General features: G+C 41.8%; 1 protein-coding gene across 2 annotated transcripts in view; it reads left to right on the top strand.

The window, feature by feature from the left end:
* Nucleotides 1-15,477, top strand: part of NDRG3 (NDRG family member 3) — a 37,826-nt gene extending 22,349 nt beyond the window's left edge. The window contains exons 3-16 of one of the 2 annotated variants that reach the window (XM_060231043.1): nt 140-245; nt 496-616; nt 1,132-1,194; nt 1,480-1,540; nt 1,863-1,949; nt 3,505-3,561; nt 5,055-5,158; nt 6,288-6,353; nt 7,629-7,680; nt 10,421-10,468; nt 11,257-11,292; nt 11,384-11,435; nt 12,454-12,492; nt 13,201-15,477. In XM_060231043.1, the coding sequence (XP_060087026.1) occupies nt 140-245; nt 496-616; nt 1,132-1,194; nt 1,480-1,540; nt 1,863-1,949; nt 3,505-3,561; nt 5,055-5,158; nt 6,288-6,353; nt 7,629-7,680; nt 10,421-10,468; nt 11,257-11,292; nt 11,384-11,435; nt 12,454-12,492; nt 13,201-13,379 (1,071 nt within the window). In that variant the 3' untranslated portion in view covers nt 13,380-15,477. The remainder of the gene's footprint in view (nt 1-139; nt 246-495; nt 617-1,131; nt 1,195-1,479; nt 1,541-1,862; nt 1,950-3,504; nt 3,562-5,054; nt 5,159-6,287; nt 6,354-7,628; nt 7,681-10,420; nt 10,469-11,256; nt 11,293-11,383; nt 11,436-12,453; nt 12,493-13,200) is intronic. The other variant, XM_060231044.1, reaches the window with a different exon arrangement.
* Nucleotides 15,478-17,381: the final 1,904 nt, after the last annotated feature.

Raw genomic sequence — 17,381 nt, forward strand, 5'->3', positions numbered from 1 at the left:
AGCTCTGTGTTGGATTGGATAGGCATTTTGTAAATAAGCTATCTGATGGAGGTTTTACTGGTTCCCTGCCTAGATGTCTCCCAGGGGATTTTCTTCCCCCCCCCCACACCTTTTAACCACCAGTTTTTTCCTTTTGTAGGAGCATGACATTGAGACAGTTTTTGGAGTTGTTCATGTTACTCTGCGTGGGACACCAAAAGGAAACAGGCCCGTCATCCTCACATACCATGATATTGGCCTCAACCGTGAGTCCTTTTTTCTAAGTAATCACCTCTGTGCATTTTTTTGCTTTGTCTAGTTATATGTGTTTTGCCAGCTCAGTTACATTCTTATCAATGACTTCAAGGGCAAAAGAGAGCCATGGCTTCTGCTTCTGAAACATCTGATAACTTGCTGTGGCACAAAGTATGAATGTGATCAGTAAGCTGTGAGAAGCAGATAGTAGAATGAAGTGGCACGTTAATACTTGAGTGATTTTTGGAGTTTCTCTTTCAGATAAATCCTGCTTCAATGCTTTCTTCAACTTTGAAGACATGCAGGAGATCACACATCACTTTGCTGTGTGCCATGTTGATGCACCTGGACAGCAGGAAGGGGCTCCCCCTTTCCCTTCCGGGTAAGTGTAGCAATTCTCCTGACCCTGGTTAAAGGCCATTCTACTCCAATGGAGATGGCATTTAGTATAGTTATGATAGCATTTCTAATGATATTTGGCAAGGACTCTGCTTAGTTAACCTCTGCTTTTCCTTTACTATACAGAACTCTCTGGCCTTCTGAGATACTGCCTATCAAAAGCTCTTGAAATACTATGGCCATTAGAGAAGGCCTGACTTCCCAGAACTGCCTGTGCATTTCTGCAGTGCCAAGTGAGCCCAGGGATAACCTGGGAGACATGAGAGGCAAATTGGCATGGTGGTTCATGAATCTACTGTGATCCTTTTTGGCCCCTTACTTGTGTGTATTTGTTAGTATAAGTTTTCACTGTAATTTTGCCAAGCTCCAGGATCTGCTTTTGTGGAATGGCTGTGTATATCTGCAGAACTCTATGCGAAACGAAATGGCTTTGGAGTAAAATTTTCACTTTGGCATTGCTGGCCTATAGTCTCCAACTAGCATCTTCTTATATTTCAGATTCCAGTATCCCACACTTGATGAACTAGCTGAAATGCTCCCTGCTGTTCTTACACACTTGAGGCAAGTATGCACATACCCAGATTTATCACAGCAATTACTACAAGTGGCCAAATACCCTTTCCCTTATGTTTCTCTAGAAGTGGAGATGATTGCAACAGGTTAAAGGTTTGCCAGATGTGATTCATATCCCACATGCAGATTACTTCTAATCATCTGTTAGTCCTTACTACTGCTACTAGTAGAATATATAGTGGTGCACTTGGTGTTCTGGAAGAGGGCTATAAAACAGCTGATATAGACAATAGTGCTGGTATTGAGAAAGCTCTCATTTTGCTCTCTTTTTAGTCTCAGAAGCATAATTGGTATTGGAGTTGGAGCTGGTGCTTACATTCTTAGCCGGTTTGCAGTAAGTGTTGTTTATCTTTGAATTTCTCTGGAAAATTTGAGTCCATCTCAGCTCTATTCTATTCTGTGGACAGCAGAAACCCCTGTCCTTGTCTGGAAAGAGCTCTTATCATTATAGTTCAGTGCCAGTTAAAGCGGTTGGCCTTCCCATATTTTCTTTTCCCTAAGCTGAAGGAACAGGTACATCAGAATTTGCCCAAATGTTTGTAATTCATACATATGATCATTTTAACAAATGGTATAATCTAGGTTACTCATTCATGTTCATTTACAACATTTAAAGCACAAATATACTTCCTTTCTCCTTCCATTCTTTTTTTTAGTTGAATCACCGTGACTTGGTGGAAGGCCTTGTGCTTATTAATATTGACCCATGTGCAAAAGGATGGATGGACTGGGCGGCATCCAAGGTATGACTCCTGTGACTTTTCCAATATGTGGGTAATGATACTAACTTACCTTTAAAGGATGATGAAAATAGCATGTGGAATGGTGCTAGAAGATTGCTTTGGCTTTCCTTTGTTTGCATTTTGTTTCATGATGCCTGAAGTAAGAGGTATAGAACAAAGTAATGTGCTTGTAAGTTATGCCTGCATTTTGGTTGCCAATGAAAAATCCCCAGCTATAAAACATCTAGCCAAGCAGTTTATAAGTTTACAAGTGAAAGCACAGTATATAATTTCTATATATAGCTCCTAAAATGGCAGCATATGTGGATACCAGAGAGAGGGAGAGAGAGCCTAGTAAAGACAACATTGGGTGAGGAGACCAAAATAATGCAGTTGGTCATGCATATCAATGATACTGGAATAGACTTGCAATGGAAATTGATGTCTTGTGCTTGAATACAGTATGGTGGAAAAAATAGAGGGCAGGGCCCTTGGTTGCTAGACTTTTGCCATTTGTTTATTTATTTATTTAATCACATTTATATCCTGCCCTCCTCTGACAGGCTCAGTGTGGCTAACAACAGATATAAATGACATAGATTTAAAAACAAAATCATAAATACATAATTTATATTCTGCAGAAGGTCCAAGATGTATATTGATTTTACTACTTATTATTTAGGGCTGCATCCATTGGTGTTTCCAGTTATTATTTAGCACTCTGATTATCCATATATTGGTATCAATTAGACTGTGGGATGGTAGGCGCCTCCCCTTAGTTGTTAAAAGCCAGTCTGAACAATTATTTACAACATTTCTATCCCTTCTGTCTGCCCAAACAGGGCCATCAAGACTCCCCTGTAGAGGTCAGCCAAATGGCAATCATACATTTAAAATGTATAATCTCTTTATAGAAAGGTGCTCAATTAATTTATAAATGTGAAATTGTTACTTTGTATCCTACATTATTTTCCTCATATTTATTTCTGGGGGAAACACTCCCAACTTCAAGCATTGCTTTGGTTACCTTCTAGTATTTTAGACTGTGATTACAATTATACTTTAAAAAAAATGCTTTGTCTGTGTTTTTCCAGAATGCAGACATACTAAAATTATATTCTCTACTGCAGGGGTGGCTCTCCAGATGTTTTTTGATTACAACTCCCATCAGTCCCAGCCATTGGCCATGCTGGCTGGGGAGTTGTAGGCAAAAAACATCTGGAGAGCTACTGTTGGCCACCCCTGCTCTGCTGGGCTCAAGAAATGACATTGTATATTTTGATTTGCCTTGTTTTTAGTTATAGGGCTGGTCTGGTGTGATAAAACCAGTTAGCGAGCCAGATCCCAGGCTAAGATTGGGAGGGCCCTGTTCCCCACTCGACCAGTGAAGACCACTGGGTGACCTTGGGCCAGTCATTCTTTGTCTAACCCTCATAAGTTGGGTGTGCAAATAAAATGGAGATGAGGATAATGTTGTGTGCTCACCTGAGCTCCTTGGAAGAAGGGCAAGGTATAAAAATATAGTAGTAGTACTTATACAGTTTCACCACTTTTATAATGAGGATTTTGTTTCCAGTTTTCTGGGTGGACGACTAACATTGTGGACATTGTCCTGACTCACCTTTTTGGTCAGGTAAGTCAACTCCAAATTTTATATTGGTTTTTTTTAGAAGTAATGACTTTCAAACATGTTACAAACTGTTCTTGATCCTTGTAGCTGCTAACAAGAACAGCATTGCAATCTCAGGTTGGGGGTTTGAGGAAGCTTTTCCATTTTGGGTAATATCTGTGAAAGGCAAAATAGAGTGAGACAGTGTGTCTTCTGTATTTTTGATATACAGGAATAAGACCTGTTGTGAAGAAAAGTACAACAGGGTAAAGAAAAAGGCTCTGGGCGAGTGCCCTCCCACTCTTGCTGTCTTCCCATCTACCCAAGTGAACCCAAGTGAAAGCATTCACTCCCCCCCCCATCTCAAGGGGAGCTGATCTCTTCTATCTGTAGAGCAGTTGTGATCTCCAGCCCTCACCTGGAGATTGGCAACAGTGGTTCCCAGGAGGAAATGGCTGGTTTGGAGGGTGGTGTCTATGGCATTGTACCTGTTTGCAGTCCCACCCCTTCTCAAACCCACCCTCTCCAAGCTCCACCCCTCAGATCTCCAGGAATTGCCCAACTTGGAGTTGGCAACTGCTGAGTCACACTGGCTGTCATAGGGGGGCCACTGCTGAACAGGAGCAAGTACCCAGACCTAGTTAAGTCATGCCTGTCAGGTGGCATCAGGTCACCCAGAGGGTGCTGCCAGGCCTAGAATCACAACTGAAGATCTTCTGGGATCACAACTGAACTCTAGATAACAGATCTCTCTCCCCATCCTGGAGATAATCTGCTTTGGAGGGTGGTTTCTATGGCTGAGGGCTCTCCCTTTATTGACAGAAGCATCTTTGGTTGCCTAGCAACAGCCTCTGACTAGCAACCTCCCCAGTAGCCCCTGAGGTGAGGCTGAGGGAGTGAAGAAAGAGGCAGCCACCATGGCATCTGAGGAAATGTTTCATGAGGCCTTTCTGAGGCTGGTTGATGGGAGAGGACACAGAGAAGCATCAGAGAAGTGTCTGTCTCTGAGGTAAAATTATTTTGGCGGTTTGTTCAGTGTTCCCAGGCCTGCAGTAGGTGGGGGATAGGGAGTCAGCCCGTGGGAACTCAGAGGTGGTGACTGATGCATGATGGGCCAATAGTTTTTTGAGTTTACCCATCAGCCAATGGGAACACTCCATTTGGCCACCACCATAGGGGAATTATTATCGACGATGATTATGAAACTTTCTTTGCAGCAGGAAATTACTTGCACATGACTCCCTCCTTAATTTTGTTCTCTACAGGATGTATATTGCTTTTGTTGCTCTCTTGTATCAATATGGTGTCCTAAGATATTTAAAGAACACTTCACAAAAACAAACATTTTAACATGGCAACCTACAAGAATGTTTGTCATTCTTCACCAAGAAGTAGAAAAGAGTAAGAGTTCAGTAGCACCTTAAAGACTAACAAAATTTGTGGTAGGGTATGAGCTTTTGTGAGTAACTGCTCACTTCTTTAGACTAACATGGGTACTCATCTTGATCTTTCACCAGGAAGAACTACAAGCTAATCTGGACCTGATCCAGACATACAGACTTCATATAGCACAGGACATCAATCAAGAAAATCTTCAACTCTTCCTCTCTTCCTACAATAGGTACAGGAATTCTTTCAGTTAGCATGGAAACCAGTTTTCTTTCATCTTCCCTGTTTTAAAAAATTAGTGTTTCTGTAGTAATTACTAAGAGATGTGGGAAGTCCAGTATATTGATCATGTACTACAAAATGCAGATTGCATTGTACTTTAGAGGAAACAGTCTCCTGTAAGCTGTAAAATACTTTGAGGAATGGTCTTGCCAAATCCTATTTAAGCTCATTCGTGTTTGCTATACGATCCTGTTATGTTAGCGTAAATGTTTCAGGCCTTTTATCTTTCACGTATTGCTTCAGTCTTCTGATTTTTGAAAGAGGCTATGAAACTGCTGTTTTAAGACATGGACAACAATCACATTTCATTCCATAAATCAGCTTTTGGTACTGTGGCCCACAACTTGTAGAATATGAAACTGACCCCCTTCCCCCTATACATACATTGTGCTCAGGAATTCAGAATCTCTTAGTGATCCCCGGACCAAAGGAGGGCCCAACTGAGTACCGCCAGGGCCTTCTCTGTGGCAGTCCCTATATGGTGAGATGCACTCCCAGATAAGATCAGAGCCCTGTGGGACCTTTCTCAGTTCTGCAGGGCCTGCAAGACGGAATTATTCTGTCTTGCATTTCAGTGAACTGGGAGATTGCTGCCAAGTTGCCACAGAACCAATTGTTCTATTACTATCACTGCACCAATATTATCAATGCCATACCCCATGAGATTGCTGGATGGTATTGGTGATGATGTTGCACCTGTTATTATAATGGAGTTTTAAATTTTATATACTGTATTTTAATTTATAGAAACTTCTATTGACTGTTTTTATGATTATATGTTTTATGGCCATGGTCTGTTAGCTGCCCTGAGCCTGCTTGTGGAGAGGGCAGGATATACATTTAATAAAATAAAAATATACACTATCTTAAGATAGCAACCATTTCTTTAGTGTGATGCTAGTCCCCTTGATGTCATTTTCCAGTCTCAGATCTGCTGTTCCATTTGTTTGTCTTAGCTGGGACCTTGTCAACGTTAATCCAAGTTGGTAATTGCGCTGTTCTGCATATCATACAGAATTGACTCCATGAGTCCTTAGTACCACCATGATGTTTGATTGGAGCTCTGCTTTGTTTTCTAGCCGTAGAGATCTGGACATTGAGAGACCAGTCTTGGGAATGAATGAAAATACAGCAAAAACACTCAAGTAAGCTGCTTTTCTACCCTTTTTAATAACAGACTGCCTCTCCTTCTACACTCCACCATAACAGTTGTGCTCATGTCAGTAGGGGCTTTTTCAGCTGCAAACCTGCAAGTGGGCAAAATCAACAACTGCCCATATACTTCCCTTCTCCTTTTTGCCTCCCCCCCCCCCCACTTTACGGGACAGTCTGTCTGAGGAGGTCAGGAAGGCCCCCATTCCCACAAAACTGATCTATTCAAGAGGGCTTTTCTATGCAGGCAATAGATTTGGACTGTACTAAATGATTTACAAGATAACTTGGATAAATTAGGGATTGTTGTCTTTACTACTGTGTATAACTTGTTGAAACTATGATCCTATTGTGGAATTTTGCATAATTTAATGCTTTTATTTTGTTATGGTTTTAGACATCTGGCTGGTTCTGCAACCCTAATTCTATTGTATTGTTTGTTGAACAACCCATCTGGTGATTAACACACTCTGGTGTGCCTTGAGGTCAAGTGAAAAAGGCAGACTATAAATAACATATATATAAAATAAAAAAAATACTTTTGAGACCTTGCTTGAAACTATGTGAAGTTCTGTTTTAAATGAATCATCTGCTGTTACTTCTGGCTGCCTGCCTGCTACCATACTCTTGTATGTTCTCATCCCCCTCCCTTCCCCTTTGAGAGCTAAAAAGGCTCTTGACATTATCCACTATACCATGATTTGGCCAACAAGACAAGTCCACCTAGCTCATTGAAAAATATGAAAGGCAAAATAAAGCTTAGGCTTTGAACAATGTCTAATTTAATGAAACTCATCAGGTAGGTGAGATCATTTCTTCACTCACTGCAGGGTAAATCCAGCACTGTTAGGATGTACATGCAGTGGAAAATACCATTAAGTTGAAGCTGATTTATAGAGACCCTGTAGGCAAGAAATATTCAAGGGAGGTTTGCCATTGACTGCCTCTGCATAGCGGTGCTGGGCTTCCTTGGTGGTCTCCCATCCAAATGCAAACCATGGCTGACCCTGCTCGGCTTCTGAAATCTGATGAGATTGGGCTAGCCTCGGCCATCCAGGTCGGGGTCAGGGTGTACATACATACCTGAAAAAAAGGATTTGGGGGGAGGGGATTGAGGGTCCTCCTTTATAGTAACCAGGCTTTCTGCACAGGAATTTCTCCCACACAGTGGATTAGAGCTGAACAGGATACATAACCAAAAAAAGATTGCAGGGTGGGAATGTGTGTATATGTGCAAAGTTCAGTTATATCCTATGGTTTTCATCCAGGTGTCCTGCCTTATTAGTGGTTGGGGATAACTCTCCAGCAGTTGAAGCTGTGGTAAGTGCGCTTAGTCATTTCGCCTTGTATACACTCTTCTTTCATCTTGTTGATCTCTTGTAATGTCTTGGGGAAACTGTTCAAATTCACCTGGCCAATTTAATTGTATTTCTCAACAGAGAAGGGTGTTTCTGTTAATGGGTATATCCATGTGAGGATGAAATTTGGTTCACAATTAAAGAATGATCCATTATGCTTGTTTAACAAAGCCAAACAAATGAAGATGGATTCAGGGAGAGACTCCATGCTTAGTGCATATTTGGGCATGCGTCTGGTCAACTGGATTGGGTGACATGGCAATGGTAGTAGGATATGTAGGATGCATGATGAACCTTTCTGATGTTAGAAAGGCAATGTAATACTGAATGATTTTTCCTTTTCCCATTCCCAGTCTATCTTTGGCTTCCTTAAAAATAGACAAAAGTTGCATTGACACCTTTTATTAAAGCCAATTCACATGGTTACATTCTTACAATTTAGCTCAGGGGTGTCAAATGTGTGACTTGGGGGCCAAATCAGGCCCCTGGAAGGCTCCTATCAGGACCGTGAGGAAGTCTGCTTCCTTCTCCCTCTCTGTTACTTCCTTCAGTTATCAGATACTGTTAAATAAAATATTGCAAGAGTGCTAATCTTTTAAGCATGTTTTATTTAAAGCTTTTTTTAAAAAACAAAATCTTTGTGTTTGTCTGTGTCCTTTATAAAGTTTCTCTCTCTACTACCTGGCATTACATTATATGACACACATGGCTCAGCCCCACAAGGTCTCATTTACATCAGATCCGGCCCTCATAACATCTCTTTGATTGCCTGTTGGTTGTTATCAAATAAATGAAGTCTTGGTTTCTTTGAACATATAATAACTAATGGAATCTTTAATTCCCACCTTCAGTGAAAACTCTGCATGTTAGTATAAAGTTATAACTTGCCATTACTTCAAGGAACTCAGAGCAATATACATAGCATTATATCCTATTGAATGCACACAGCAGCTTTATAGGATAGATGAAGTTAAGAAGAATTGCAGATTTATACCCCACCCTTCTCCCTGAATCAGAGACTCAGAGCAGCTTACAATCTCCCATATCTTCTCCCCCCACAACAGACATCCTGTGAGGTGGGTGGGGTTGAGAGGGCTCTCACAGCAGCTGCCCTTTCAAAGACAACCTCTGCCAGAGCTATGGCTGCCGAAGGCCATTCCAGCAGGTGCAAGTGGAGGAGTGGGGAATCAAACCCGGTTCTCCCAGATAAGAGTCCGCACACTAAACCACTACACCAAACTGGCAGAATGACTTGCACAACAAACCAAGCAGAAATGTCTGTCCATGTCTCTCCAGTCCAAATTGCCCATTGTACAGCATGGATCTGATGTAATAAATTGACAGCAAGCATTTTTCTGGGCCTCTGCTTGTGGATTCCTCCCCTAAATGCCAGTTTTTGTATGTTTCTTTACTTCTTGGAAACTGGTAGTTAATCGCATCAACAATTGCAGTACTACCAAACGGAACTCATAGTCCCATCTGTAGGAGCTTGGTCTTTTATTAAGGAAGTGATGGTTACCTTTGCATTTTATTCACCAAGTCCTTTCCTTCTAGACCAAGTTCTTTATTCTAGTGTGTTGCTGCTTAAATGCATTATTCTTCCTTCCAATCCCCCTTCCTCCTGGATCCTTGGCAAGGACTCCTGAGTATAGCCTGTGTCTTCATAAGAACATAAGAGAAGCTATGTCGGATCAGGCCAATGGCCCATCCAGTCCAACACCTGTGTCACACAGTGGCCAAAAAACCCCCAAGTGCCATCAGGAGGTTCACAAGTGGGGCTAGAAGCCCTTCCACTTAGTCCCCCCCCCCCAAGCACCAAGAGTACAGAGCATCACTGCCCCAGCCAATTCCAATAATATGCTGTGGCTAATAGCCATTGATGGACCTCTGCTCCATATTTTTATCCAATCCCCTCTTTTATCCAATCCCCTCTATGCTTGTAGCCACCACCACCTCCTGTGGCCTTTTCTGGACTTTTTCCAATGCTATAATGGGGCTGCCGCGATGGGAGCACATTCAGCCAATGCTGAGAGAGCTGCACTGGTTGCCTGTTGTATTCCGAGTTCGCTTCAAGGTGTTGGTATTAACCTTTAAAGCCCTCTATGGTCAGGGACTGCCTATCTACGGGACCGCCTTTCCCCATATATCCCCCAGAGAGCACTGCGATCAGGGACAAAAAATCTGTTGTCCGCCCCTGGCCCAAGAGAAGCCAGGCTATGTGTAACGAGATCCAGGGCTTTTTCGGTGGCAGCGCCAGAACTTTGGAACGCCCTCCCAGAAGCTATAAGGGCCCTGCGGGATTTATCTGCGTTCCGCAGGGCCTGTAAGACCGAACTGTTTAAACAGGCTTTTGTGGTCTAACGGAAAAAGGGCTGCCACCGGACACCGGTGGGTCTGATCATAGTTAAGAAGTCAATACCGCCTATACTGGATTGAAATAGCACTATAGAATGGTTTTAAAGTTGATATGTAAATTATGGTTTTATATGTTTTATCGGATTAATTGTTTTATAATGTTGTAAGCCGCCCTGAGTCCGCTTGCGGAGAGGGCGGGATATAAATGAAAAGTAATAAATAAATAAAGAAAATAAATAATATCTTTTTTAAGGTGCAGTGACCAGAATTGTACACAGTATTCCAAATGAGACCACACCATTGATTTATATAAGGAGGTAAATGAAATGTGTCTCTGTATTTTGCAGGTTGAGTGCAATTCACGGCTGGATCCAGCAAACACAACATTTTTGAAGGTAATAAACTATTGTGGGCAACTGTGTTGAACTTTAGAGAGGTCTCTTTGTGGCTTCCACAGAGGTCTCTAGGAATATATTTGCCAGCCTCCTATACAAGAGAGGGGAATTAGGAGATTGATATAAGATACCTGCTCTTACGATGGTTGTTTTAAACTAAAAGGCAACAGATAATGTGTTGTCATAAAAATGTTTCAAAAATATATTTCTCTCACCTCCAAATCTCTCATCCAGAAACAAGAATTAACTAACCATAGCAAATCTTAGGGAAGAGCCCCGTGGCGCAGAGTGGTAAAGCTGCAGTACTGCAGTCAGAGCCCTCTGCTCACGACCTCTGATCCCAGCGGAACCTGGTTCAGGTAGCCGGCTCCACGTTGACTCAGCCTTCCATCCTTCCAAGGCCAGTAAAATGAGTACCCAGCTTGCTGGGGGGGGAAGTGTAGATGACTGGGGAAGGCAATGGCAAACCACCCCGTAAAAAGTCTGCTGTGAAAACGTTGTGAAAGCAACGTCACTCCAGAGTCGAAAAGGACTGGTGCTTGCACAGGGGACTACCTTTACCTTTAGTAAATCTTATTGGCTCAATCTTCTGCTGCAGCTGCTTCATTTTCTCTGGAAAAATTTATTTATAAAGCTATGGGTGGTAAGAAACGTAGAGATCATGATTCTGCATAAAACTGCCCATTGCAGAAGCCTACCCATTTTGTCCATGGGGCTGCTATTAATTTAGTCTTCATTTGTGGTTTAGACATAGTTATCATTATGACTGGTTCTAACTCTTCTTTCAGATGGCAGACTGTGGAGGGCTTCCTCAGGTTGTTCAGGTGAGATCACAGTGATGTCTGGGTTTGGTACACATGAGGGTACAAACTTTGTTTTACTTAAATTTTAAGTCTTGCTTGTTATATTTTCCAGCCTGGGAAATTGACTGAAGCCTTCAAGTACTTTGTGCAAGGAATGGGCTACAGTAAGTACTGACAATACTATACTATTTTTAAAAATGTTAAGCTGAGGTTAACTGTTATGCAGATCCCACAGACCTTTTGATGATGGGGTTTTTCAGTTAAGCACCTTATTGGCCAGTATGAACATATGATTGAAGCCCTGGGCCAGTTCGGTTTGGCCCATGGGTCGCACATATGAACATATATGAACATATGAAGCTGCCTTATACTGAATCAGACCCTTGGTCCATCAAAGTCAGTATTGTCTTCTCAGACTGGCAGCGGCTCTCCAGAGTCTCAAGCTGAGGTTTTCCACACCTATTTGCCTGGACCTTTTTTTGGAGATGCCAGGGATTGAACCTGGGACCTTCTGCTTCCCAAGCAGATGCTCTACCACTGAGCCACCGTCCCTGCCCTGTATGGTTCATACATACGACTGAACTGGAACAGGCCTTGTCTAAACTCTATTGCATATAGTTAGGTAGGCATTGTTTGCCCTAGTGGTATTATACTTTGCAGCCAGAAAAATTACCAGGACCAAGCGATGGTTGAAACGCATAGGTTATGCCAAGTGCTTATCCTAGCAACTGTGTCTCAGTTTAGAATTTCTTATTCCAGACACCAGAATTTGGATTATAAATCTACTGAGCTGACCAGCCAACAGGATGGTAAGGAACTAACATTCCTGCCTTCCTGATAGACCTGACTTACTGCTCTTTTCTGAAAACTCAGTTTTAATGTTGTATTTGCTCCCAGTACAGCTGCTGTGTGCACTGGCTTCTAGATGTTTGTATCTATTGGGAGAGGACCACTTGTGTCCCCCCTTACACATGGTTTCTGACATGAAAATTAACTTTGGGTTCAGGAAGAGAATAGCATCATGTTGTTAAAGACTGAAGATAACTTTTCACATGTTGTTGGCAGTACTAACAGATGATCACCCAAAGGGCTGAAAATTCGTGCTCAAGCTGCTTGCATAGCCCTGGGCAAGTCAAGATGCACTAACTGTTTTCCATTCCTTCTCTTACCTTTTGCTTCCAGTCCCTTACGTGCAGCTCAGCCATCTCAGCGCTGAGTCAGGTACCTACAACTTTGTGTCTGGCTTGGCTGAGTTTATCTCCCTTCTCCCTGCTGCATAACTCTGACTGCTTACGGCATGGCCTGGCAACTCTGTTTTCTAGGCCATTCTATTTTTACACCTTTTGTACAACAACTTCATTTGCTGCATTTGTATTTGGTTGGCTGTTGCATGGTTTGCAGCTCACGAATGATTCAGGAGTAATGCTTATGATTTTTGGTTTTCTTTAATGGTAGTTCGAGGAATCCCTGGTGGATTGAGCAAGTTAACAGCACGTTTGCTAAGAGCTGTAGGCAGTTGTTCACAGTGGGCCTTCAGCATCCTCCGTTTGATTCCATACAGATACTTCATTGTTACATTTAAGAGCGGAACTACCTGTTACGGAGAGCCATTGGATTCACAACCTTTTAACACAAATCAGGGGCTGGGGGAATGCTGGCAGATAATAGGGTTAAGCACCCCTCTCCCCCACCTGCTGATTCTCCCTTGCAAATGCTACCATGTTGGCATTAGCTTGGCCAAACACAGGTTAAGGATACCTGTGTTTGCTGGAGTAACACACTCTGGGTGAAGTACTGCTTCCAGTGATTAGGAAAACCCTATCTGTTACTCAGTAGCATCTCTCTTCTTCCATTCCTACTGCAAAAAGGGAATCTGTAGTAGTTTACAGGCTGCTTTAATTTTGGTCATTGTTGCCTCTTTTCTTACAGTGCCGTCTGCTAGTATGACCAGGCTGATTCGTTCCCGAACCCACTCTTCTTCGAGCGTAGGCTCTGGTGAGAGTGCCCAAACAAGGTCTCAGACCAGCAAAGCAGCAGAGGCAACAACTGGAATGCCTGCAGCAGCTGACATTCGTGACTCTCCTCAGACTATGGAAGTATCCTGCTAAACAAGCACTCTTCTTGTGTATTCAGACAACCCCTTTCCTTTATTCTGAACCTACCCAGAATCAGTGTTCACCCAGAAAAGTGGCATTAACAGTTTTTTTTCTAACTTGTGCCTGCCCATCCTAGCTGTCATCTTCTCACCTGTCTGCTGGGCATTGCTTTGGGTTCTTTTTTAAAAAATAAACAAAACAAAACACAAAACTGGCTACAGAAACATTAACTGCTAACATTCCATTGGTGCTAGAGAAGAGAATCGCTGTATGCTGATGCCATCCTTTCCCCTTGCTTTTTGTGCTGTTCAACCAGATGAAAGTGTTGAGCCTTGCCATCTCCCCTCCCCAATTTAATTTAAGTAACCATTTCTGTAGCTTGTGCAGTTAAAATTGCTTTCTAGTTGTGTTTCTGCCTGAAGGGTATTAGGGCTCTTAGCTGCAGTCTTTAGTGTTTTTGAGGTGGGAATAAAGGGAGGTGTTTTGTTTTGTTTTTAAATTCAGGGGTGGAATTTCAATCCTATACTGTTAAACTCAGAATGCACCCTAACATATTGCATAGTTAGCAGGCTTACAGGCGAGTTTAGGTCTTAGAACTGAATGGAAGAAACCAAAAGGTTTCCTATCTGGAAGCTATCTCCGACTAAGGCCTGTGGGGCCATGGTGTTTTTAAAAAGGGCAAGGCTTCTGATAAGTCTAATTCTCACTAACTGCTGCATTATTCATTAGAATATAAGGATTTATACACTACAGTAGTCTGAACTGCAGTACAGGGGCTGTAGGGATGAGGTTTTTAATTAGGTTGGTTTTTACAACTTCAAAGGGAACCACTGCTTTCTATACTAGGATAAGCTTAAGATCAAGTTTAAAGCAGTAATCTTCTGTTGCAACAACTGTATTGCTTAAATTGCTGTAATTACATACAGGTGTTAATCAGTCTGAAGCTAAAGCTGAAGATGCAGAAATATTTATTCCATTAGTGCAAAAAGAATGTTTGGGATGCCCTAGACAGCTTATGCCACAGTAAATCTGTTCCTGTTTAGGGAACAACACCGCTCCTGTTGTCTACGTAGATTGAATAACATATATATTCCATTGTCAACATAAATACATCTGATGAAATCACATAATATAAATTCTGTTCCTGAAGCATAGATGGAGACATCCAGTCTAGATCCAAATAGACATGCCACATCCAGTAATTGTTGAAACTATTTTTTTCAGTTTTAGATAGATCAGAAATTTGAAAATACTTGTAACTAGCTTGGTGCACAAATACATTACATTTAGCATGCTTATCAGTGAAGATTTCTGTAGCTCTGTGGGTTCCCCCCCCGCATTTTTCTGATAATTTCCCATCCTAGAAGAATACGAGCTCTTTTTAGCGATCCATGGTGGTTCTCTAGTAGAAGGATAATGATGATCTCAAATGTTCAAATACCTGTCTAGCTGAGACATCTTGTTCATATTTGCAGGAAAAAATTAACCAGTTTTTCACCTGCTCAGCTTTATTTTAGGGTTACAACCTACATGTAGCTTTGAGTAAACTTTGGCCACTTTTTAGCCTTTCCCTGAGCAGATGTTTCGCTGCAAAAGCTTTTTAAAATTGGGTCTGTCACTTGTTCTTGCATTGTAAAACCAGCTTGTATAAAGAATGGCAAAGGGAATGCATCGATGTACTGTATGCTGTAATATCCTGTTCTGTTTGAGGCCTACTTTTATATTTTCATAGGCTGATATAAAACTTTGTCTGACAAATATGGTGTTCCTTCAGGACTGTTTGCCTTTGGCAGCTAGGCAGTTTCCAAAATGTTTTTTTGGAATTCAAAATAAGTTGCTTTTTTGTTGTTCTGGCTGGACCGCAGAAGACAAAAAGAGTGTGATGTAGCAGGAGACAAGAGAGAACTGCTGATTGAATGGGGAAATGCAGGTGATATTTTTGGAAGTCATGGCAGAATGTACTTTTCCCTACTGCACCCTACTGGCTCATTGGGGCCAATGCTTTGTGGACGAAATTATATTTGGCTGTGTTTCAGGCAGGAGATAGGACTTCGGACATTCTGCCTCAAAGTGAATTTGTATAATTTAAATAAAGCTAAATCAAATCTCATTGTAACTGTATTTGTTTCTTCCTTTTAATATTCAGAAACACACATGGAGCTTAAGAGTACATAGTTTCCAGAATACAGTACTTTAAAATAAATAAATATTGTTCCAGATGAAGGGAACTCATGCAGTCTCTTCAGGTTTTGGGGAACCAGATTTGCTTTGAACTGTAAACTTTCCATTCAGTGTTCTTAGGGCAGCTTTGGGTTTGCTGCCATGAGGTAAATTTTGTGGTGACCGAAAGGGACACAGATCACTGAGACAGAAATTGTATGCAAATAACAAAGATTTATTTATTTACAGGTTGTTTTTAAAGAACAGATCAGTAGCTGTGCTCTTTAGACAGTCAAAAGAGAACCCTGGCCGAGGCACATAAATTTAAGCTAGTTATGGCTTTAGATTGTGGTTTGAATTTTGTGCAATGTTTGCAGGTTCAAACAAGCTTTGGCTAACTAGATACTAGGTTGGATCTTTTCACACACACGATTCCATCCAAAGCAGCCTGTATTTTCCAAAGATTCAAGACCAAATGCAATGGGGTCTGCTCATCACCAGAGACAGGCCTCACAACTGGGTATTCTGTCCTCTCCCAGAGCTCTGCCTGGCAGTATGGCGGAATGGGCTAGCTCTGCCATACTGCCAGGCAGAGCCACCCTTCAGACTGTCTCCTCCCAGACTAGGACTGCAGAAACTTGAAACAGGGTGTAAGTATTAAACATGTCATGTTCAGCAATGCAATAAATAACACTATGTAAGTAGAAACATAATGCAGTAAGGATAAGATTAAAGCATAGAGTAACAGATTAATATACACTATCCAAATGCCTTTCTAATGTAGTCTTGTTCCCTTATAAAAAATGCCGTCAGTTCTGTTTTATGTAATTTGTGGAAAGCCAAAAGTGGGGGAAAGGCTCTCTTCAGGTAACCAAAGTTGTGGTGGGGCATAGGAGAAGAGGTCCTGAGATCATGGAGGGTTTTGTATATGATAGCCAGTACCCTGAACTGAACTGGGAAACCAGAGTCAATGGAGTGAACTGCAGAATGGGTGTAATATGTAAACAGCACCTGGTTCCTAATAACAATCAACATGCAGCATTCTGCAGCAACTGAAGCTTCCAAGTTGATTTTGAAAAAAGACCTTAATAGAGTGCATTACTGTGGACTAGTCTTGATATTACCATGGTGATAAGATAAGCTGAGTAAATGTAGAGGACTATCTTCCCAGATAAAAAAAGTTAGAAGAAAGCATTCTTTGTGGCTGCATTAACTTGCTTATCCAGTAGTATTGCTTAGTGCAATACAACCTCTGAGCTCTTGACTGATTCAGCAAGGGTCAGCTGGACCCCATCAAAGTGGAAAGCATTCTGTCCTTCAAAACCTGTCTTCCCAGGTATTACCTCCATTTAGGTCTTAGTTTGTTCATTCAGCCATACAACATACCCACCAGATTAGTGGCACAAGATCTCTACTGCATCCGCAGGAGATTTAGATGAAGTGATATGAAGCTGGGTGTATTCAGTGTGCTGATGGGCATCTAATTCTGACATGACAAATGATTTGTCCTAAAGGCTTTAATTAGAGCTTTAATAGCATGGAGGATAGGACTGCTCACGTGGAACCCCTCAGGACAAACCCCACACTCCTAACTGGTATCCGGCTGCATGCAACCCTTTCTGTTCAGTCTGTAAGGAGTGATTTAAACCAATTCAAAGCACAGCCCCTGATACTGCTACAGCCAAATGTTTCTACACAATAGCATGGTCTACTGTATCAAAGCAAGCAGATAGGAGCATCAAAGAGGCATGGCCTCTAGTCTACATTCAAGGCTACCAGCACCATCTGCCCTAATATAGTTTAGCCTAAAGCCAAATTAAAAAGGGTCCAGAATTGTAAGCCATTAAAAAGACA

The sequence above is a fragment of the Heteronotia binoei genome, chromosome 2 (genome assembly GCF_032191835.1).
Source record: "Heteronotia binoei isolate CCM8104 ecotype False Entrance Well chromosome 2, APGP_CSIRO_Hbin_v1, whole genome shotgun sequence".
NCBI classification, from domain to species: domain Eukaryota; kingdom Metazoa; phylum Chordata; class Lepidosauria; order Squamata; family Gekkonidae; genus Heteronotia; species Heteronotia binoei.